General features: G+C 36.3%; 1 protein-coding gene across 1 annotated transcript in view; it reads right to left on the bottom strand.

Moving 5' to 3' along the window:
• ITFG1 (integrin alpha FG-GAP repeat containing 1) overlaps window positions 1-25,057 on the bottom strand; it is an 85,982-nt gene that overhangs the window by 14,090 nt on the left and 46,835 nt on the right. Inside the window, exons 10-14 of the mRNA XM_026856499.1 lie at window positions 21,273-21,445; window positions 12,233-12,383; window positions 11,640-11,748; window positions 7,810-7,853; window positions 5,830-5,908 (exon numbers count right to left, since the gene is read on the bottom strand). Coding sequence (XP_026712300.1) covers window positions 5,830-5,908; window positions 7,810-7,853; window positions 11,640-11,748; window positions 12,233-12,383; window positions 21,273-21,445 — 556 coding nt within the window. The remainder of the gene's footprint in view (window positions 1-5,829; window positions 5,909-7,809; window positions 7,854-11,639; window positions 11,749-12,232; window positions 12,384-21,272; window positions 21,446-25,057) is intronic.

Below are 25,057 nucleotides of genomic sequence, written 5' to 3' on the forward strand. Positions count from 1 at the left end.
TTAGCAAGGTCAGAACTATTAACAAATAGAGCCGTATAGATGTAATCTGCAGTAATCTAACTGGCCTCAGTCATTAACCAAAATTCTATTCAAAACCAAAGAGATTTAGTAGGGCTGCTATTTCATTATCGGCAATTTTTTTTTTTTTAGGATGCTTAAGTTTAAAAAAAACCCCTAAACCAACAACCACACAAGAAAAACAACAAAGCCCAACAACTGGCATTTAGTTATCTTTATTAAATTCATCTTATGTATCCTCCTCCTCCCAGCCCCAAGAACAACTTCAGTTTATTCTGTGCTCAACTTTAGATATTATACTCTACTCTATGCTATGCATTGTTGCTTACAGGATTCAGCTGAAGAACACCATGTCAAAATTATATTAGAAATTCCTTAGAAGCCAATAAAAGCCTGGAAACGCAGATGTAGAGCTGAAAATTTGGGATGACACTCATACTTACTGTGGGGTCTCCTGAAAAATGACAACTCCAAAAGAAATGGGGAGTGGAGAAGGCAGATCACAGGAAACTGATTAGAAAGCAAGACTTAAAATTTGAGTTGGCGTACTTCTCCCAGATTTACACCTAGACATGATCTGATCTCCAGCATAAAACTCCTTGAACGTTTGAAGAAGCTGTTGCAATTGCATTTACTCTCAGAGAGAGCAGGTTTGTGGTGATATCAACCGCAGATACAAGACCCAATACTTTTCAATTCTAACACTCGTTTTGGCAATTGCTATTCCTTGTAGCTAATTTAACAGAATTTCTTGTTGTAAGATTACAAGAGAACCGAGCAATGTGAGAGTAAAAGCACAGAATATGAGCTAATTATTATTCTGCTATCTTTTAACAACATGCTGGAATGTTAATAGGGGAGAGAATAATTCTAACAATGTTTTAAAATATCCCTCATAATTATGCAAATTTTCTGTAGTTAAGGCTTGTCAGATTAAAGAACCTTAAAATGAATTAGATAATGAAAGCCATATGTGCCTTTTATTTGGCTCTTTGCATGAATATCGCATACATGAAGGATACCATAATTCAGAACTGAAGACCTGCAGAAATAGGAAGATCAAAAGCAAAATGGTGGACATTTCGTTGAGTACTGTAGATTTACTTTAGCCCAGGGCTGGAAGGATAACTTAAGGTGACCAGATAGTTTGGTTTCAGGGGTCCAGCCAATAACTCTTCCCCTGCTAAAACCAGTAGTAAAGACAACAAATAGTATCAGCTGACTTGAAAAAAACCCCACACCTGAACAGTAAGCATAGTTTTAATTAGAAAAAGAACTATGTTGTTACTCATGTTACTTCTTGAGAAAGAGATGATATATTTTAAAAATACCATTATCAACTATGAGATGACTCATTATTGCTTTCATGTAATTAAAAACTTCAGATACGGATTCTGCCATGATATAAGGAAGGCATGCAAATAAGTTGGTGAAAATTAGTTTTTAAATTGTATATTGCTGCCATACTTTTAAAAGCTTAATGTGGAAAAGATGTTTTGTGAGTTTATATAAGGCCCCAAAATGCCATGTGGATTTGGTGTTGCCCACCAGTACACATATATAAAAATATAAAAGTGTTGCTTGAGGTATTGCTTGATAGTCAAACACGATACGATTCTGATGTAACAGACTGCTTTTCAAGATAGTAACCTGTAGGCCAGTAATTCTAGTTAGAAGAACATTTATTGAATTTTATGAATAGGACTTGTAAAAGAAGAAAGTTTAGCTACAAACAATATAATAGCTTCAGAAAATGTGACTTTGAAAAGTTCTTGCAGGAATTATACAGACTCAAAAAAGTCTATTAACATATTACAGTTGAGAAACTGATCAAAGACAGCATTATAAAATTCCCTGTAGCAATACTGCTAGGGTCATAAATGCACTTGGAATTCATCACTGTTATTTCATAATGCCAAAACAGAAGAGGAAATTCATCATGATTGGACTGTTAGGTTTTTATTATTGTAAATACAGTGACAGTGAAGATGAATGGTACTATAAGCAGTACTAAATCGTATCTGATAGCTGTTTCTTAGAGTAAATTGTAAAAACATTGCATTTCTAAAAGCACCACCCCATACCCACCCCAACCCCCAAACAACCAAACTCACAAACCACTAAAGACAATGTTTAACAAAAATATGTATTTTTTTTGTTCATGGAAGAAAGAACCAGAAAAAAAATTAAGAAAATTATACATTAAATAGGTCCAAACTTTAAACTAGCTTTATTCCCACAGGTATAAGGAATCCTTAAGCTTTGTGCATTCTTCCATGACACAGAGGTCTATAGTTGCAAGAGCATTTTTATTTTGCCACTGGGTTATTTTACAAGCTTGCTTAAATAGTAAGGGCCAACAGGTCAAGCATACAAAACAAACCTATCTAGATTTGTACTTCCTCAAAGTGGGGCTTAAAATAATTTTGTGCTGCTGTGAATTAACCTTTTACCAGATAATCCGCACTTGAGATCCCTCAAGTCCGTTATTTTGTCATCATCTGATTGAAATTCTGTCAATTTATAAAAATCAAACTTATTTTAAAAAACAGCATATACCATCCAGATATGCCAAGTTTCAGTCCTCTACAGCTACATTTACATCCCAAATATATTTTTAGGAATCTAATAATACAGATTCTACTAGCTGTTAGACATGATTTTTTAAGTGTATTGTATGTGTTCACTTAAAATACCAGATTTCTAAGTCTTGAGGCTGTGTTAATTACAAATAAGTAGCAAGAGTTAAAACCTTCTCTGACTCCGTAAGCAATCAATCTAAATGAGTATAATTAGATCTAAGCAAAGGTTATGTTGTAGTTTTTTTGATTTATAGCCATTTTATAGCACTTTGCTAAAGAAGAAAAAAAAGGGTCAGTTCAATGGTTTTACTAATATGTTTTTTTCTTACACGAAAAAGTGTTTTCTGTTACTTAGGCAAAGTTATTCATCAGTGCTTCTGATTCTCTCACAACATAATTATGTGTAGGCATCTACTCACAAGTCACATGGCCAGAGGAACTATGAAGCTGTGTTTTTATTAAGTTAGGTTATATTCACATGGGTGCACCAAATTTAGGCAGGCCTGCATTAAGTCCCAGTGAGCCTGAAGGAAGAAATACGTTCCACTACCTTAAACCCACTGATTTCTTCATTTAGGTGCATGTTCACCCAATGAATGCACTCCACTAACTTCAGTGGCAGGCTGGAAAGAAATTTTGTAACACAGAAACCACAGCATTTTCCAGTAACTCTGACAGTAGCTCTCAAGAAGCTTTATCAATAGGTCCGTATTCCAAGAGGACAGCCCCCAAGAGTACAGAGGGGCAGCGATCAACTGCAAGTAGTTTAGGTAACAGCATAAGGACAGATTAGTGAACTCTCTACTACACAAATTTGTTAAGAGTTTTTACTGTTTACTAAGATGTAAAGTGTATTCCAAACTGTTTATACTTTTGTTGTTGGAAAACAAGTACTTATATACAAGCCATTTTGTTACAACAGTATAGGTCTTCATGATATCCCTCCCATCAGAAACTTAACTCATGAAGTAAAAACAGGACAAAAACTAAGATACCTGGTGATGAAGAACAGAACAAAAAAGGCACTCCAATGTGGATTAAAGTAATATGGATAACACAGCAGGAGTCTCTAGAAACCTGTCCTGAGGCAAAATGCCTTCAAGAACAGGACAGACCCTGTGGAGCCAAGGATGTCTGTATTTGTAGGAATATGAATCCTGCATGTCTCTGCAAGCAGTCCTGCTTCCTCTACAGAAGCTGCAACGTATTTTATTTCCCCATAAACCCATCACAGTACACTAAGCTTTTTTCTGCTATGCTCCTTCATTACTGCTTGGGCAAGAACGTTACACGCTATGGCTAATTGCAACTGCATCTATGCGACCATATGGGCAGCCTGAGGACAAAACCACACCAAATAACTGATGATCTGTAACTAAAGTCTTTTCCTCATATGAAATTTTGTCTTCTACTGAACTGCTAATTTTTATAGAACTGGTAGAGTTTTATTTGAGGCATGTAGGCTCCAGTTCAAACTGGCTCAAGCATGCTAGTGGATTCAAAAGTTATTAGGGACCACAAATAACCAAAAAGACAACTACTGAACTAAGTGTCCCATCCACAGGAATCCAGACTTTTGAGGGATAAGGAGAAGGATCCTGTGTAGGCCTTTACCAGTATTTTCTGACATGGTTTAACAAGATAGGCTGTACTGTGACTTGGCTCTGATAAAACTTGCAAGCCTTCATCTTGGTAATCAGCAACGCGATATGCCAGTTGTTACCCAACCAGAACTGGCTGCCTAAGGGCACGGGTCAGATAGTCTTAACAGAGTGTAGTGTAACTCAAAATCTCTGAACTCGTCATGGAGTTTTAAGTGTTTCTAACTAAATATGTAAACTCTTTTTAAATTTAGCTTCTGAAGAAAGCCTTCAGAGCAATGAAGCTGAGTGTACAAACTGGCTGGACAATTAGTTGGTTAAAATGAATTTGTGCAACAACTAGAGAAAATGCGCTGCATTTTCATGTTAGCATTAATTATTAGTTTGATTAAAATATAGGCTAATACTTTCAAGCTTTCAAACCTATATTTAAGAAGTGCTACAGAATATCAGGATATGGTTTTGCAGCTCTCTGGTTCGTATTTCAGGACATCTTTCTCTCTTTTTTTTTTCCTAGGGTAGAATTAACAGTCCTGAGCACATTATTCAAGGTGAGAGCATTATCATTGATTTAAGACCTTAACATGTCATAATGTTTTCCCCTAAATTACTGCTATTATTTAAATCAGTGTTTTCCCAGTGAACTATGGGAAACTTTTTTTTAACTCTGAGTTTTATTTTAAGTAAGATCTGAGTGACAGATGCGGATGACTGCCACCACTGGGAAGGAGTTGGAATGGCACAACAGACCTGCATAGTCTGATCATGTTTTGGCTTGAGAGTTTTGCATTTTTGCCTAAGCAGAAGTGAGTCCATTATGGTCATAAGATTAACAGTTGTAAATTAGACTAATAGACCACTTTGAACAGTCACCTGTGTCTTCTAGGAGCCACTAGTACAGACCTAGGAAAGCAGCATAAACTAATGGATTATCCTTTTTTTGTCTACTTTGGTTTTGGACTCATGTAAACTGTGACATCTGCAACATCTCATGTGATTAAACCTGTAGTTAAGCTAAAAGTTGCATGAAGCACTTTATTTTGACCTTGTTACCGAATGATTCTTTGATACCTTGTAGTTCTTGCATTACGGGGAAGGATGCAGCCATTCCCCCTCTATCTTCCTCACACTACTCAGCATTTTACAGATGCCTGTTAGCTGGTCAGATGTAGTGAACAACTCCAGAAAAATACATCCCATGTTTAATGGATCTTATGTTGATCCTTTTTCATGTGGCTATGAGATTCTATTCAGGTATTTCAAAGCCACTGTGCTTTTTTACTACAGAATTGCTAAGGAACTGGTAGAAAAAGGGAATCATCAGAAGCTTATGATATTTCACTAACTGATGATATTGTACTCAACATATTTTAAAACTCGGCAAGATACAGCCAACTGCTCTAACATAATGAGACAGAAGAAAAGAGAACGCAGTTGCAATGTTTGTAATAAATACAAAATCTGTAAAGAAAGAAGAGAAAGTTAGGGGACTTGGCCTTGTAAACTGAAGACAGAGTTCAAAACCAGTCCCGTTTCTCTCTGTAAACTTCTTTTCAACTCCTTAGGTTGCTGAGAAGTATATATAGACAGAGCATGCCACGTGTATTCTCATTATGAGGTTACCTTACCTGACCCATTTTTCAGGTATCCATTTGCGTCTACAGTAGTGTACTTGATGTAAGGACCAGGCTGGTTAACACCGAAAGGCTACAAGGGGTAAAAAATTTAAAAAGCAGGCAAAATTTTAAAAACAGGCAAAGCTACAGTAATAAAACAATAAATCAAAGAAAAAGGCTTCTAGATGAATTATTTCCTTTTGATATGGATAATTTCAAAACCCTAAAACTGTTTTGGTTGTAGCATTATGTAGAAATTAATTTTCAAAATAAGGCTAATCAGTAGGCTAAGTAACATTTCCTTTCTCATGAAGAAAGCAGAACTAACTCAGTCCACTGGCAAAAGGTTTACTGCTTCCTCAGAAGTTACAAGTAAAACCCTAAAAATTCAAAGAAATAACTACATGTTCTGAAAAAGCAGCACTCATTTGATACTGTCTGAGAGAATGCGCTGTCTTGATGGTCTTTCTGAATTGAAAAATACTACACAAACTCAAAATTTTGTTATCAGTATTTAGTAGTGTTTCATTTAAATCATCAAAGCAGTTGAGTAGTTCCTTGTTGAGTACCAATATAGTTTAAGCAAAGCCTCTTGAGGGAGAAAATGTACTTAAACATCAAAGTACAGTTGTGGGGAAAAAATTAAATTTAAAAAAATAATTTTAAAAAATATCAAAGGGATTTGTGGCTTACTGAGTGATGAACTGTAACAAATGCACCTAACAAGGGGCAGAAACCATTACCTGCTATGGTGGGGAAGGGAGAGAAGGGGGGAAACAACTGCAAGAACAGATTTTAAAGGAAGTTTGTTTTTTTTTTTAATGCTGAATTCAGGCTGATATTAGGGCATCAAATCCAGTAAAGATCTTTCAAGCAAGTTGCAGAAAGAACACTAAAAGAAGCGATGATGACACGTTTCACACCATGCCTGCGAAAATAGTAAATTCTAAACCATAAGTAGTAATGGTGAGAGATGGGATCAAAGCCTGAAAACCAGTAATTTATTAGAATGAAGAGTAAGGAGACTGCAAAGGTGATATTAATGCAGATCTATGAAAGATGAGTAAATAAGGTGAAAATCTGATTTTTTTTTTTTTTTCCACCGAGTAACTGTATTCTAGCATAATGTACTTTCTGACAGAGAATTTCTACTACAGCAGAAGCAACAGTGCTTCAATGATCTTGATAATGAAATGTGCACCAGGAAGATCTGCTTTTTAAACCCTCTCTCTAGTTTTGTAATTAAGCAAATAATACTAGCAAACCCCCTTATAGGGTTTAATTTTTTATATAAAATAATGTCTTAAAACAGGCTTGAAGAAAAAGTTGGTCCCATTTGAAGCAGTTTTGGTATTTTCAAGTCAAAATTAAATTTTGTATTTTTGCAGAGCTGAAGAGCTTAACGCTAGCTCTGATTCCTCAAGTTCCTGTTTTGGGCCAACTTTCACTGTTAACATTGCTAAACAATTTGCTAACTGAAAGTCTGGTGAGTGAATTGGAGGGTCTCTGGAGATGATCAAAAGACCTGAAATAGAAATCAGCACATGCATATGTAGCTATCTGCAGAATCATCAGAACCAAGTGAATTTCCCTCCCTTCGATCCTTCACTGTGCCCACTTACTGCCTTTTAGTTCAGACAGGGCTATATGGCTGAATTTGTTCCATGATCAGCTTTGCCTGGCCCTTCTGACTGCCCAGAACAACACTCAGCACACTACACAGTTTGGGGCTGCACTACAGAAGCTTTTCTTGTATCTTGTATCCTAGTCCCCATGATGCTGGGTACCAGGGTGCACTGCACCATCAGTCAGCTGATTTCATCTCCAAGCAGGCAGCTAGCAAAAGGCATGGGTCTCAAATTTGCAGAACTTGGTCAGTCAGGATTTCGATTACGTGTTCTTAACTGTCTTGGTACGTGGAAAGTTTTTGGTATAATTAGACCTCAGCTTATTCAAAGATAAATAGTAATGAAAAGTTATAGTTACACTTACTGTTATTTTCCGTGGACAGTCATTAGAACAGAGGCCACTGAGAACTGCAAAAGCAAAAAGTGAGCTTGTCGTATTTATGTTAACAAGCCATCTTAAAAGCACTACCTCTGAAATCTATTATAGTAATAGTGTCAGGTATCTGTTAAAAGAAAACAAGTGTAATCTATATGACTTATGTTAACATATAAAAACTTTCAAATCTGTTTGAAGCATACTTCTTTGCAGAAACTAATCAGCTAGTCACTAACCAGCTTCAAAAGGAGAGATTTGCCAGTTAAAAAAATTCCAAATTAATATATTTTTTAAATAGCGGACTGTACTTTTTATTCATTACTCTTCCTTTCTAATAATTTAAAAATATTCAGCTTTACTGCTTTAATTGGTAAAAAGGTAAGTAATGTCTCTTCCTTCTACACAAGAGATAGTTTTACAACTTGATTTAAAACAACTCCCAAAAGCTGTAATAAACAAAAATCCCATTACCTGTTTATTCTATGAATTCATAAGTATTACAATCAGATGTGTATAATCTTCCTTAATATTTAAATCCTGTGACAGTTGTTTGATTGTTTAAAACGTACTAGTTTCAAAAATCAGTTAAATTACAAAAATATCTGTTAAACATTTATAATCAAGTAAATGATGGACAATGAAAGCCATCTGTTCTATAACCTAGATCATCCTGTCACATTGAGTATCAGAACATCAGTACTAAATTCCCTTTAAAACAAACATGTACAGAATAGTCTAAGGTGTCATTCTGACCAAAATTCAGACTTCAAAAGGCACCCGTTTGGTTGAGCAGCAGCCCAGTAATGGCTGTGAGTAGGGGATACGGACCAGGCAGTACCAAAGCCAAGTGAAAATGTAACTTCTCCATGAATTAAGGTAACCTGAAGCAAGTGTGGCAGACAATGGAAACTAAGATTTGGGCCAGATTTGAGGGCAGGTCATCTTAGCCACCATGAGATTTTTTAAAGCATTTTCTGGCTACTTTAAGACTCCATAGAATTTAGAGTACAAAATATATGGGGACAGTGAAATACTGGAAGGTGCATAAAAGATGTTCATAATGCAATAGTTTGATCAGAAATTATTCCCTACAGGAATTAGAAATAACACTGTTCTAGTGGAGGAACATTTATAATATTTTGTGTGCAAATATTAACATCTGTCATAATTCCCAAGTTATTCTTTGCCTGTGATTTAAAAGGTTGAGATTTTCAAATACAGAAAAATCTAGTATTTTTATACAGTCCAAAAAAAGATATCTGGACAGGTAAAATGAAGGTGTGGCAAAGCAGAATCTGAAGACTGTATGTAGACTTTTTAATCTGTAAGCTTATTGGTTTGTGTTATACATAGATGTGTATGTAAGTGAAACCAACTCTTCCCATTTTGATGCAAAACTGCACATTGCAATTTGCTGTTCAGTTTCTCTATGGGAACAAATAATCTGAGCAAGTATTATACATTTGACATGAGTTATAATGAGCAAAACTGTTCTCATTGTCCATATGCCAAGTAAGTGAACACAATGCATTTATCGATATACTAACTTGCCCAAAACATGTTTTGTTAGAAATACTCTCCCCCTGTATCACAGTAAAAATATTTTTAGACTACTCATTAATTCCCATTTCCTGGGGTTTCTGTGCAAAAATGCTCACACCCTAAAGAGATGCTAGAAAAAGGCTTGTTCCCATTTTTTTTAAGATAGATTTACACAGAGTGAATCAAAAAGTATGTTGCAAATTACTTGTTTCTTCATTAAAATACCACACAATTATAATTCTAATATGGCTTTGTGAAGTAAGATTTTTCTAAAGGATTTTCTGCACGCTTGTGTGAATTACACTATTATTTAAAAGAAGGCTGCCATCAACATGACAAATCCCTATAGGGTATTACAATGAGAATAAAGCTTAGGCTAAGGAGCAAGTAATAAATGCATCAGCCCCCAGCAGTAGCTCCAGTTCTGTTTATCTTACGGTGCGCAGAACGTGTGCTTTAGAAGTATTAGACACATTTAAGTAACATGAAGGCAAATACAATTTTTGAAGGTGACCCTCTAGTTGCTCCTGTTTAGCTTTGTCCTCATAAGCTCACATACAGCCTCGTTTTTTCCTTGTTCTCAAAAAAATCAAGGACAGACAAGCAACGAGCTCAAAGCTCAACACATGTGCAGCCAAAGAACACAGTAGGGCATGCAAATTGGAAACCTCGCAATCACAAATATCATAATCTAACTCTAGCCTTTTAAATCAGGTCTCTAATTAATTCACACAGCCTCGCCATGTTCGTTACCATGTCAGGCTTTTACAGCGTTTTGTGCCATGTGGTACTTTTAGGCTGAGAACACCAAACTGACTCACCCATGGAAACAAAACTGGCTCTCAGAACAGATCACACAGCATAAGCAAAATATACATCATGCCAGTTGTCTCTGAAATGAAACCAGCCCATTTCGCACTACATTCTGCATCATTTCCAGATGATATAAACAAGAAGTCCAGTAAAGTAGGCTTGATATAACAGAGATACAGCAAAAAAAGACAGAAGTCCTTGCTGGAAAAAAAAATACTGCAACCACTCAAGGCACAGATGAAAATAAGTGCACTTGGCTATTGTTTCTTGCCTAGATTTCTGAAAACAGGTAAGAGAAAAAGGCAGTCATTATGGACAAACAAAGGATGTTCCTTCAAGTCAATATTGCTGTAATTTTTCCTGGTTCCTTTCTGTCTCACTCTGGCATACATATTTATATGTGCAAACATAGTTAATTTTTTCCTCAAATTAGTGATTTATGAGCTAATCTTTCTCCTAATTTTAAATCGCATCACATGTTAAAAAAATGAGTAGCTAAGTTGAATGATAGGTATGTGTAGATCTAATGCCATTTTTGCATTGACAACATGATGTTACGTGAGGTGATACGTGAAGGTATTGTACAAAAGGTTCACAGAAGGGGCCTCGGAAGTTCAGCTACTCCATCCCTTTCCATCAAAACCAATTACATCTACTACATAATTTCTTAATCTAATTGTCAGGACCCCTGATATTGGTAACTCTGGAGTTTTTCCAGGAATTCATGTTAGTACGTCACAAGCCATCATTTAAGAAATTATTCTATTTACTTTTTGTAGTCTGTTACTTTATGTTGTATCCTTCATGGACACACTGAACACTCTCTTCCCCCATTATTATGCATCATTATGGACTGAAGACATGGATCTTCCCTTACATTTCTCTCTTAGGCTGAGTAACTTGGTTATATGTGTTTTTTTCCCTGCAGATCATGTTTTCAGACACTTGATAATTCTTGTTTTTCTTTCAGAAGTCAGTTGAGAAATGAGTTTTTAAAGACCTAGTATCTGTCTTTAGGATTTTGCTAGAATGCAGAAGGAAATGTCCAGGATGAAAGGCAAGATTTAGCCTGCCTCTAGTTAATAACTGAAATAAGACACAAATTCTTGTAAAAAAATACACACTCAAGAGATGATAAACACTTATTTAAAGGTCATTGAGGTCAACACTGATATTAAAACCAGCTTAAGTGTTGAAAATAGTGGGCAGAATTACTTTGAATTTTAATAAGCATACTAAAATGAAAAACAAGAAAAAACCCTTTGAAACGAAACAAAACCAACTTATCCAAGTTCAGACTCTGCAGCAAGAGATTTCTGCAATCCCTGGTATTTTCCACAGTTTTTTCTTTTCTAGAATTATCATACCCAGAGCATTACCATGACGTTATCATATACAGAGGCTCAAATAAACACATTCTTCTCAACATCGCATTCTGACGTGATTATACAGTGATAACTTACCAATAACTTTAACAAAATAGGCATCTGCTTCAAAGTTATTTTTTAATGTATGGATAGCAAATTCCTCACTGGAGTAGCCTTTGCTTAGCACAATGATATCCAAGATTCCCTAGAGGAAAAAAAAAAAAAGGTTGTTAGAATGCCGATTTGCTCTAGATAACATCTAAATTTATCAAACAAATTCCCTTAGAGATACAAAGAAAAAAATAGAGCGTGTTCAGCAAAGTTTACACTTTACCTACTAATTTTATTATCTTTCAAATCTTACTCATCTATGGCAATTTAGGACAGAGTGCTCCATCCACAGCTAACCAGGACAACACACGTGGTCCACACGGCTTCTTTCTTGCCACTGAAGAGGGCAGCTCAAATGGAGCATATGGAGGGTTAGCAAACTTTTAGGCAGCAATGGGCTGCTGCTACCTGCTCACCTTCCAGGGAGCATCGCAAGATCGAAGCCTTTCCCCGGCTGCAGGCGCTGCCTGCACGAGCTGTAAGCTAATGTTGCTCCAAAGCAGCCTGCCGCTGGCACGCAGACACACACAGCAACAGAGGGAGAGGTGCTGTGTGCTCTAGCAAACAGTTGGACTTACATCTTCGTATATGTCAAAGAACGTTGCTACTACTGCATCCTTGATTTGATTTAGATCCGAGAGCTCCCAAAAAACTCTAAACATACGACGTACACTCTTGCAGCTTACATTATTGCATGGGACATTTTCTAGTAAAAATGCTTGTTGATTGCTGTAAAATAAACATACATATATATATTAAAAAACCAACTTATTTGTTATAAACAGTCTAAATAATAGATATTACAAAAATAACTGTAATTGTCAGCTGATTAAATATAATAAAAACTAAGTTTATTCTGGTTTTATTGTATTTATATATTTATATATTTTTATTTATTTATTATAGCATTTATGTTAATGGTTGTAATTCTGTCTGTAAAGTTATGTCATGCCTGACTTAAACCAATGAATAAATAGATGGGTCCAAATTAACAGGAATAATTTCATTAAGCATCCACTCAAAAGACTGAACATATTCTTACTTTATTCTGAAACAAGTATTAAGTGCACTGATCTGCCATTTTCCTTTACTCCTCCATGGTCCTTCAGCTTAAACACTACTTAAAAAGTGTCAGTGCTTTTTCGTTATTTTATGATAATCTCTTCCCACCCCAACTTCATTAATAAGTTTTCTTATGCACTGCACTGCATTTTAAATGAATTTAAGATGAAAACAAGCCTCTATTAGTAAGTTGCCCATTGTTTCAAAGAAAAATATAAACCACAAACCCTAACCTACTAGTACAGTGAAAATCAGGACAAGACAAACCAAATTGGACATTTGCTGCCATATAACAAATACAGACAGAAATAGGCTGTAACACTGAAACAAGAAACCAACCAACCAACCAGGTCTAGTACCGCAAAATCTCCCTTCTAAAGAATTTACCTAATACGTGCCCACTGCTCAGCGGGAGACACGGGTTCATCCATGCACACTGATGACTAATAGCGTTACATGCTGCCTCTGTCACATTGCCACTCTCACTGGAACTGTGAAAACCTTCAGACTTTACCAACTGGGATTCTGATTCTTTGGCAGGTCTGTATCCCAGGAGCCTGCTAGAATCCATCCCTGCCTTTGCAATGTGAACAGATGAAGTTTCCTCCTCTCTTTCTGGGGGCAGAGCCAGGAGATGAAGCAGGCGATGTTCTGTAAAGCCAGCTAAGTGTGTCAGAGCCCAGGGCAGTAACTAAAGCCACTTTTTCATTATGACCTTGAACATACTGCTGTTTTGGAAGGCTTTTTTCCTGTATCTTTACAGCACCCAGTGCCTTCAGGATGCAGTCACACACATGCACAGACACAGCATTTCTCCTTAGGTAAGTTTTTATTTTTCTTTGTTTCTAGGGTATATTTCAGGTAAGTTGCTACGTTCATATACCTGCTCCCTCCATTTCAGAAAGAGTTAGAGAAGGGCCAAACATCTACCCTCAGAAAAAACATTTCTGACACCGAAGTAAATCAGTTTCCTTGCCCGTTACCAAGTTAATATGTCAGAACCTGCAATGGGAAAAATGTAGGATTTTGTTCTTTGCAAGATGTGTCAAAAGTAAAATGGGGTATTTAAATGCTTCCCACAGAACCTTATAATCACATTTCTTGAGCTCCTATGAAAAATACACAAATTAGGTCTTCATATTTTTGCATATGCCTGTGTTTGATTGAAGCTTAATATGAACCCACTTTTTACTATTTCACTCTTAGATACACGAGTATATCAAATGTCCAATCAAAATGAAATTAAGTGATCTGCAATATTTAAGACATTATTTGTATCTGAAAACTCACAATCATAACTTGATATTATTAAGTGCTCACATTCATTTAATGTATTACGTAAGTATCATATCATATTAGCCAACTATAAGGGAAAGTGACAACCTGAGCTATGCAAATGGAATCAATTTCTCTCATCATCTTAACATACATTTCTTGTAAAATTTGAAGCAAGTTTTTACAAAGGTGTTTTCTTTCAATTCACATGTTTTAAAATGCCAGAAATTATTAATTATAAATATTTAAATGACAAAGGATTATCAAACTTGTATTACACTCTACATACAGAGTATTGTTCAAGTCTAAACTGTAAGCCTTGTGAATGGATAGACACAAGAAGTTTATTTACTACAGGAACCTTTTTATTTCCTTTCATTGGTAGTATCTGACTGTCAGAACATAGCAAACTGGACAAACAATAACAAAACATCAAGTGTGCTGTAAGATAAAAGGCAGGGAAGAGATCAAAGTGGCACTGAGCAGGGAAGTGACACCTTCCTTTACCCTTCTGTAACAACAAGACAAACAACAGGAAGCAAAACACAATCCCAAACCCTGAACAGATGCTGAAGACTTGAGAAGTGCGCTATAGGAGAGCTATCTTGTAGAGAAAGAAGAAAAAAAAAAATTAAAAAAAAAAAAAATCAACAAATTCATAGACACAGCGTCCCTTGTGGCAGAGCAGCAGAGGTCTGGAGAATCCCTAATCAGAATATAGCTGCAAGTCTACTAATGTTTATCTTAACAGGCAGCAGGAAATTTCATTTCATACTACTACTGATTTATATCCATACAGCCCCCTTTGAAAGACAAATACATGTTTGCCTAGTAAAATTAACTCAGAGATGCTACATTAAATGTGAAGCCACAGAAATGTTAACTATTAACATACAGGTACATACACACAGGTTTAGATTCACTACTGTAAGTCATACAAAGTTGAAATCTGATTTTTTAATTTTGATTTTTTTAAAGAGTCAGCGTAGTTTCTTACCATAAAAAAGATTAAGAATTTGCAGGGTAACAAAGAAAAATCATTAAATTCACTGGAAGCATACAGAGGATTTTATTTTTTCCTGTTTACAAGCTAGCTATTATTAGCTTTATAATTAAAACTGTGCCTTCTTTCCTGTCAATTTCCAAGGCAATTCTTTGGCATTTATTTTATTGATGCCTTCAAATTATTTTGACTTCTATACCAGCATAAAATTCCTCTTATTTCCTCTAAAAGAATCTTTGAAAAGCACAATAAGAAGAATTAGTAACTTTAATTAGATATGTAGCTTCTAAACAAATGCTTTAATTTGAGGATATCACTCAGGTGTCTTCTACACCATCTTGGTTTTTCCCTTTTAAAAACTAGACAGTATTTATAGTAAGGAACCAAGTTACAAAATCACGTTTAACTCCAAAATGATTCAGATTCTTAAGTTTCCTCACATTTCTGGCCAAAATTTTGATTTATATATCCTGCCATTAGTATTTGAACAGCATTAACCAACTAAAATACACTCCTGAAATATTAGTAGTTTCTGCTGAAAATATTAATTTATGATACATTTACTTATGGGTAAGTAGTTCCTCCTTCTTTAATTGAAATTGAATGAACATGACCTTCCTTTTCCTCATGTATTTTGAGCCCATTATCTCTTGATAATGCTAAGAATTTTATCATTAATATGGAGGAATTATCTACAACACCTAGGAACAGTCTCAAAATAGCTACCTATAAAAAGCAAACAAATGCACTCACACAGCAACATCTGGATAGAGGAAAAACTAAAACCCCACTTATTTGGTGGTGGGGATGGTATTCAGTTTTGCCCCCAAAATACTGTAAGAAACATACAAAAGCAATGTACTTGCAGCTGTCCTCACATCCATGTATATAAACACCCTTGGTGCTTTAAATCTCCATCTACTTTTGAAGCTAAGCTACGTTCCAAGATCCACTGAAGGCTGCACATATTACAACTAGTTGTCTTTGTGCACAAACTTAAATTTTTCATGTGCAGAGTCAAGTGATTCCCACTTGACTCTGTACAAGATAAAACATTAATAAATTATTTTAGGTTTTGATTACATAATAGTGAACCATCACAGAAACCAGAAACAAAGTATGTGCTTATATGCCAAAAAAAAAAAAAAAAAAAAAAATTCTCAGTCCCAATCCACTCCAGGGCTGTGCTGTTATGGGAGCATGGGAGGAGATCTTAGTGTGTGGGCCGTTCTCTTGGAAGGCTGCAGCAACAGGGACTGTTGCAGTGCCTTACTGTTTGCACAGGGAAGAGAAATCAGCTGCTTGCTGCCTCCTCAGCTGTTCGATTCATTCTCGGAAGAACTCCTGACATCTGGATTCAGCCTATGAGCTGCTACCTGAGTCCTTAGGTTATTTAGGGCTTTAGTACACAAGCATAACTAGAACCAAAGTATCAACCTCCACATTTTACTTCTGTACATGCTACAACAACCAAGAGCAAGTTTATGACCCTCCTATTATTTTGAACCAAATTTTGAAGACTAACATAATCCAAAGAAAATCTCCCTGTAACAATAAAATCATCACCATCCTTAAAATGGCAAAATTATATCCCTGAAAGCCTATGGGAAAACACACAAAGACAGACACTGCTACAATGGTGAAACTTTAAATCAAGTGTTAAAGTGCTACACAAATGTATAGCAGACAATATCGAACAATTCACCTTAAATACTGAGAAGAGGCAGAGCAAAAGAACTCTGAACTAAGACTAGCATGTCACTCATAACATGCTATTTGCAGCACTTTTAATGCTTAGGTATACACACCAACGTATACACAGTGGCAGCTAAGCTGTGTACTACCTGCATAACTTTATCCCGATGCTCAACAGTTTTCTACAATTTGGAACCTTCTGACCGAAGTCATCTATGCAGCAGAGCTAAATTTAATAAGGACGAATAAGTATAAGCAAGGCTTAACATCAAAGACAGACTGAAGACTTAGATCTCAGTTTTATTTTAACATATTTCATTCCAATTAGAATTAAATATTTACTGCTTAATTTCGTACATCTCTCATTCTGTCAGTTTTAGGCTAGTTCATTTACAGTTACACAGGAGACATCTAAATGACTAATATCTTACTCCAGACATTCAGAATAATTGAATTTGCCTCTGGTTTTTTAGATTTGCTCAATTACAAGGTGTTCATCAATCCTATGTTTAAAAGAAGTTCTCTATCCAACCTTACTTCTGACAAGTGACAACTAACAATGATTTAGGAAGAGATAATTTGGTCCAATATGAGTCCTTTCAAGTATACCTATATAAAGGATTAATACAAAGACATTAATTTAAAATTGAGCATAGAAAACTTTCCAGAAGTGTATTATACTCAAAGTTTTTTATTCAACTGTCCATATGCAGTTGTTCATTATCACCAAGTTCCAGTTTTTACTGTTATTTGTCATCAGTGTCAGAGACATCCTGTATTTCCAACTTTATCATTACTTTACCAGTGAAAAAAACATTCCCTTTGAATAAAAGCATAATTGAAAAAAATGGTTTCTTAGATTACATGTTTGCAATGCAAGATGACAATTATTAGCATCTGATTTGGAAACAAATGGTTAAACAAAAATTTGTTTTGTCCAATTAGGTGGGAGAAACATAGGTGTTTATAGACTCACATGCAGTACTTACACTTTCAATGTTACCAGAGTCAATTTAAAACCAGCATATGAAAACAATGAATACAGTTAGAGAAGGTAGGAAGTAGAGATGAACCATTTAATAACTACTGATAAAATTGCTTTACCTATTATTATTCTATACACATACACAATTTCTAATACAGTCATACTAGATGGAAAAAAAAAAAGTCATGTATGTATCTAGCCTAAAGAAAAATCTGTGGACTAGAATTCTAATCTGGAGATTTTGACTCAAGTCAGAAGTTAAAAGAATTCACAATGGATAGATAAATATGTAAGAACAGACTGAATTTAGCATCTCCACCTGCTGAAACTTATTGAGTATGTGGGTTCAAACCCCCACCACACTTGCCATCACAAGTGGGATTCCTTTTTTCTTGTTGTTGTTGCTGTTAAGGAATGTCTCCATGCTATCAGAGTATTATACAATGTTATTTGAAATCAAAAGGATATGGCAGGACATGAAACAGTGTAGTCTTGCAGCAGTACTGAGAATATTGAAACTATTAATTATTTTTCCAACATACCTGGAAAGGACATGGAAGGACAGTAAACCAACATTATTCCTAACTAACATGTCTTTATTTCACTGTTCGGTAGGCACTTTTAAGGATTTGATCTGACAGTGCTTTCCTGAATTGTGATGAAAGCATACAATTGATTTTAATCATATTCATCCATTATCACATATCAGTATATTTTCAGATGAATAAAATGGTTTCTGCCTCCTTTAACTACTTTAAGTTTCAGAGAGCAACTAAAAGCTAGGCTTCCTAGACTATAGCCCAAATCGAGATCAAGAGTTTACAAAAACACTTTTATCATTTAATCACAGTAATCAATCACTGAAATTAGATCTGTAGATGTAGCATGAAAGGCTTCAGAGAAAAAAACAAACAGCTTGATCCAGAAGTGTTTAAAATCAATTAAATAAGGTTTTCATTTTAATCTGCTCTAATTTAAGAAGCGCTTTTAATTTAATTGCCACACTGGTTTAATTCTTTCCACTCAGTGACCCAGTTACCCATTTTAAAAGGGAAGTATTTGCTTAAGTCTCTCAGAAACAATAAATTAATATTACTCTGAAAGTGACGTTTCATAGTGGGTGCAAAAAATGAGACTTTCATTCCCATCCCAAAGTATGAAGAGTCTGTTTCCATCACTTTTCTACAAATACTGGAAATATACAATGTTAACATGAAACGTATTTCTTAATTTTTAGTTTACTTACACCTTTTTTGCCAGACTTCCTCAGCTCTCTGAACTTCCCTTTAATAACCTGTCAAATCTCTGCCAGTACCTTCAGTCCTTATGCCTTACTGAGGTCTTGATGTCAACTTTGAAGTCAAGTTTCAGAGTAACTTTAAGACGCACTCAACTGAATAAACAAACAATTTCAGAAGCAAGGAGAATAAAAATAAACATGTAACAGTAATTCACTGGATTGAGACATAGGTAACTTCCTGGGCTTTTACAGGAGTAACTATTTACAGTCTATTTAGATCTTTTACATAATATTATGTTGCCATAATTACACACCAGCCAGAGGAGAGAGGCTTATGTTAACTTAAAAGATAAGATAAAATAAGATAACTTCTGAACTCCATAAATCTTCACAAAGTTCTTCCGAAGTGTACTAGCTATCAGGATACACACTAGAAGATAGCCTATAGTATGGCTCAAAACACAAGATTTGTGGGGCTTAAGAAAAACAAAGACAGGAACAACTTTACAGTTTAGATGTTATGGTATTTCTATGGAAAAAGAAAGACTTTGGTTCTAGTCTGCTCTCTAGACTGTTTACAGTCTTTATTCAATCACTGCTGAACTGAAGATGCAAACTCCCAACTGAGCAAGGCCATGGAGTAAAAACCTGACATTGAGGGCCCAAGTGCTTTAACTTCCCCTATGGATGTTCTGGGCAGTAACTGCATCACCTCCTTCTCCTCTGCCATATCTGAATATAAACAGCTGCTGTACTAGTTATTTTAAGGCTCAGAGGTACAGAGAGAGAGCTCAGCTGCTCACTGCCTTGTCTCTGAATCACATCACGTAGGCTGAATACTAGCATGTAACTCTTCAAACTGGGTCATTCTTAGGTATGTGTCAGTATCTGAAGAACTCTCACACAAAAATGTCAGTGGGTGACTCGTGTAGGCAACCACTAGAGGATCTGAACTGACTTCTTTGACTTCAGCATCTAAATTCTGCCTGTATACTGTTTTAAGCACCAAAGCAAACTCATCAGTTCTTTTCCTTGCTGAGTATTAATTCAAACTATGGACCTGCACCCAAACTCATCCAAAATACCCTACAGAGGAAGATAATAAATACACCTGTAAGAGAAACTTATTGTGCCTTTTAATGCACTAGTGCAAGTATTTGTCATAGATCCCAGTAAGGAAGATGTTGAGACTCTGTAAGGTATTGATTAATATACCTTTTACAAGTGATGACATGAAAAAGACAAAGAGGATAGAATAGATAATTTTACGTCTTTTCAGATACTGGAAAACCTAAGTTGTGCAGCATCAGACAGACCTCTAGTCAGGGCATGGCCATGCTGTGCGTATCCTGCCTGTAGTGAGGTTCACTGGCGTTATGGTCTCTGGAGCTCTTTGAAGTTTATCTTAGAAGTAAACAAGTCTATTCATTTCTACTGTCAAGGAAAAGGATGTTCACATGAAAACGTGCTGCTCCACTTCAAGGTAAAGACAAGGACATGCCAGTGGTATCATCGCCAGGTGCCAAGCAAGAGCTGCCTACAGGCTCCTCCGTTACGATTAGCTGGCTAAGTTTATCCTGCAGCCAAGCAGTGTGTGTGGAACAGCACAGGTGTGCACCTACTCAGGTCAGCTGTTATGTGGATCACTAACTCCTCAATGTACAAGTCTCCCTGTACATGCCCCCTCCCACCTAACACCAGATGGTAGCAACAGAAAGTACTGAGAAAGCAAGTAACAGAGAAAAAAAAAAAAAACAAGGAGAAAGATTACACTGACAAATTTAATAGGAAAGGTTAGAAGCTTCTTGGGGGGGGGTGGGGTGGAGGAGAGAGTTTATTTCAATTACTTTTGGACAATATAAAAAACACTGCTAAGTTAGTAGGTGTATCTAAAATTCCCATTCTCGAAAGGGGCAAAACACTACTGCATTTTTCAGCAGAGTCACCGATCAATGTTCACTCCATGTGACAGCACAGAACAGGTTCCCCAGCACTCGGCAGCCTGGTGTTACTGGCCCACACCAAAAGCAGAAGTCAGGATTTCACAGAAAATTATTTGGGAAAGGAAAGGGAGAGATAATCAGCTCCTGTGGTCCAGGAGGATAACCTAAAATAATACTTCATATTGCATTTCCTGGTGCAGTTCCCCACCAAGAGTCACAGTGTGAGCCTACACAATTACACATTCTGAATATGCCATGTAAATGTGTACCTTTTAAAAAGGGAAACATGTAGCAGAGATCAAAAGTCTTGTTCACTTGATAAAACGAACGAGATGCACTAAAATTAGTAATTTGTATGACTGATGGTTGAACATGCATTTGATAGTCCTTATTTCTAGGTTTACATATACTCTACCTTCCAGATGTGTTCTTTAGGATTGCAAGAGCATCTGGGTAGCCATCCATATTGTAATCTCCAATATGAAGCGTAATTGGAAATGAAATTTCCTTTGAAGGCTTTTCATTTTGATATGATACAAAGCCCCAGAGCGTGTCTTTATTTCTGAAGTCTTGCAAGATTGGAATCCACTGTAAAATAAAACAAAGAACGCTAGGTAAGGAAATCCATTTTATTTATTTAAACAACCTAATTCTATTTAACCCAGCTGATATTCCTTCACTGCATCAGGATTCTTAAGCATTTAAAAATTTCCAAAGAAGAAATAAGGATTATTTCCTAATTCTGTCACCAAATGAAAAAATTAATTTGAAGTCTTTTCTTTTTCCAGAACAGAAAAATAGGTAAGGCTGTAAGAATAAAGGACCTGTGTTTTGGAATGTGTCCAGTGTACCGACATATTCAGGAACAACTTCACTGAAATTCAGGCTTGCTCGGAATCCATACTAATCCTTAAGTGTGGGTAAAGCCAAACCATCAAGGCTTTGACATCCTGAGTCCCTTTGTTTTTCTTGGAATTACAAGCAATAGGCAGCATTAAAGCTGGAGGAGGGATGCCCCCCTGTTAAATTTGTGCACAGCCATCAAATTGGGGGATACCATCAACATGCTTCAGGACAGGATGGCAGGGGACAGGGGACCTAGAAAGGCAAAAATGGACAGAGACCTTGTAACAATCAGCAAAGACAGCTTTGCACAGGGGAGTAAACCCCTGCAGTGGTACAGGCTGGTGACAGACTGGCTGTGTAGCAGCTCTCCTAAAAACATGTCCTGGTGAATAGTAAGCTAAAGCCGCGTGTGGCAGCTATGACAGCAAAACAGCGTGCTGCACTCTCACGGCTGCCTCTGCTCCTGCTGACTGAGGCAAGTGATTGTTTCTCTTTATTCAGCACTTGTTAGTCTGCATCCAGATTCTGTGGCCAGTTTTGTGCCTCATGGTTCAAGAAAGAATATTGAGTGTGTTTGGTAAAAGGCCACCAAGATGGTCAGGCATTGAATATTTACTCAAAGGACAGGCTGAGGGCACAGGCCCTGTTCAGCCTGGTGAGCATTTAGGGGGGACCTAATAGCAGCCTTCCAATACCTGAAAGGAGATAACTGAGAAGATGGAGCCAGGCTCTCTACTGAGATACATGGCAGAAGAAGAGACAACAGTCACAGACTGACAGAAGGGAGGTTCCAACTAGAGATAAACCAACAAAATTAAACTAGAAAAGTGTCCCTGAGAAGCTGCAGAATTTTTATCCTTTCAAAGTTTGACTGGTCAAACAACATGGTCCAAATTCAGTGTTGCCCCTGCTTAAATAAGCTGGATCTCCTAAGGTTCATTTCAGTTTGAATGATTCTATTATTCACAGATATTTAGAAGTTCAAGAGCTTCTATCTCCCCAGCAGCACCAGATACTGAACTGTTTGATAAGAAATTAAGATTACAGTATCAAACTGAAAGTACAAAAGAGTTGCTAAGTATAATTTCTCCCAGACAAGAAGAATATATCTCCACTTACTTTCCACAAAAGTGCTACAGAGGTGCTAAACAGGAATTGATCTTAATTAAAATCAAAGTAATTTCACAAGTTGGTATGAAGCTGAAGTACCAGGGTTAACATTTCAACTCTACAGAAAAATTCAGCACCATTTTTAAAGCCAAAATTTATTTTATTTGTCAACTGACAATGACTTCAAAAAGACAGAAGGGTGCCATTTTAAAGCATCACTATCACCAACATCAAAAGCACCTAACAGCATCTTAAATGTCGCTCATCCAAGCCTTAATTTAACTATTTCAGGAACCAGAATGAGATCCCTGACAGCGTCATTTCCTGCTGTGGAGAAACTCCCTCACTAACACAATCCAGTAAGCAACAACATTCTTGCCACATGGCAACTGCATGTGACACTTGGAATAGTCCCTTGAGATTACACACAACTAGATCACATTAGAGAAGCGCCCCAAATCATTAGGAAAGTGATTAAGGTCAACTTTCTTTGGATATCACAGATGGCTTAAACCTGGAAGAGTTCTGCCAGACACTGCATTTACTTAGTGCTTGTCTGCCTGTGCAAGTGACAACATTTGAACTGTAATTATGATTTACAACACTCTTAATGAAAACTCAAAGCTGAAATTAAACATACTTTGACCCTCCACCTCATGTATCACTATTTAGTTACTATTAGCTGCTGAAGGTTTGCAAAAATCTCAGAACGTAAGAAAAAGACTTTTAACCTGATGGAAATTTTTTAAAGGGTTAGATTTCTTAGCACTTATTTGTCATGCAGAAGACAGATGAAACAGTATTATTGCAAAATACTGTAATTTTGAAAAACACTGATTGAAATCAGAACCATGAAATGTAATATAGTTTCTACTTTACGTGGTATCATTCACGGTCATTGCAATGAAATCCAATTATATCCATCACATACTTTCTAAATGTTCCCATGTATGGGAACACTATTTTAAAGAAACAAAAAAATCCATTTTTAGGCACAAATCTGAATTTGTCTTCTGTTTTTACTCTGAGTCATAGAAAGCAATTTTACACTCATAAGGTCTACAATGAAATGCAGAGATATAAACCAATAGGTGAGCAAACCAGAAACATCACCTACTGCTACCAAGCAGCATCACTGTGCATGCTGCAGAACAAGTTCATCCATCCCACTGAAGCAGTTGTGGGACTTTATAGCAGCAGTTACAGAACATTTCCAAAGCATCAGTCTTGTCTGATGTGTGACTAGAGCACATTCCAGCACCACACGTAGCTTACTCTGACAGTTTAGTTTCAGAGTAATCCACACTTTTGGTGAAAGTCATTCTGTATATTTCTATTATAAACAGCAGTATTGTGTAACGTAATGTAAATTAATTGCTCATATGCTTCAGGACATATATTTCAGTAGAGAAGGCAAAAAATAAAAATATATTTGTCAATAAATCTTCTTCTTTTGCATTTGATAATCCAGAGAATTCCTTTAAGCTTCATGTTTGCTGTTACTATCTTAAGAAAAAGACTAAAACGATTTTTTTTTTTCCTTTCACTCTAAGATAGAAATAGGTGGGTATAATGAGGACACATAAATCTATTTTTTGCAGTTTTCTGATCATATGGTTTCTGTTACCTAGCTCAAATGAAGACAGATTGAAAGATGGAATGAGTGGACCTGAAGGAAAATTTAAACCAACACATAAAATTCAGTCAAAGAAAACAAATATTTACTACTTCCCTTTCTGTTAAATTCCATTGCATAGTATCACTCATATAATTAATTAAAATGTTTATATAGATATTTTTACTCCTTCAGTTAATGATTTTGTAGGCTAAAATAAAAACAATATCTTTAAGTGCTTGAAAATTTGTTTTCAAACTATGGCCAGAAACCTATGAAGCACAAAGAACCCAGCCAGCCAGCTGCCCACTTCCAGGCCACCTAACACAGGCAGGGAGCCAGCTGTGAGTCAGAAAGCATCTGGAAACTGTTAGTCCATTCTTGGCCAATACCTTTTCTGGAAATGCCAGTTTCTTCTCCTTTGTATGACAAACACTATCCCATCCTACAGAAAGATAAACATCAAGAGTGGCCTGAAAGAACTGGCCACAGCAAGAGAAGTCCTTTTCCCTGGGGGCTCTCCCTCTGCTGTACATGTGCATTGTATTTCAGCTGCACATAAAACATTAAATCTTGTGATTTCGGCATGCATTAGGCTTTTAGTGCATATGAAGGTCACCTGAATTCCA

The sequence above is a fragment of the Athene cunicularia genome (genome assembly GCF_003259725.1).
Source record: "Athene cunicularia isolate RWA chromosome 11 unlocalized genomic scaffold, athCun1 chr11_part1, whole genome shotgun sequence".
NCBI lineage: Eukaryota > Metazoa > Chordata > Aves > Strigiformes > Strigidae > Athene > Athene cunicularia.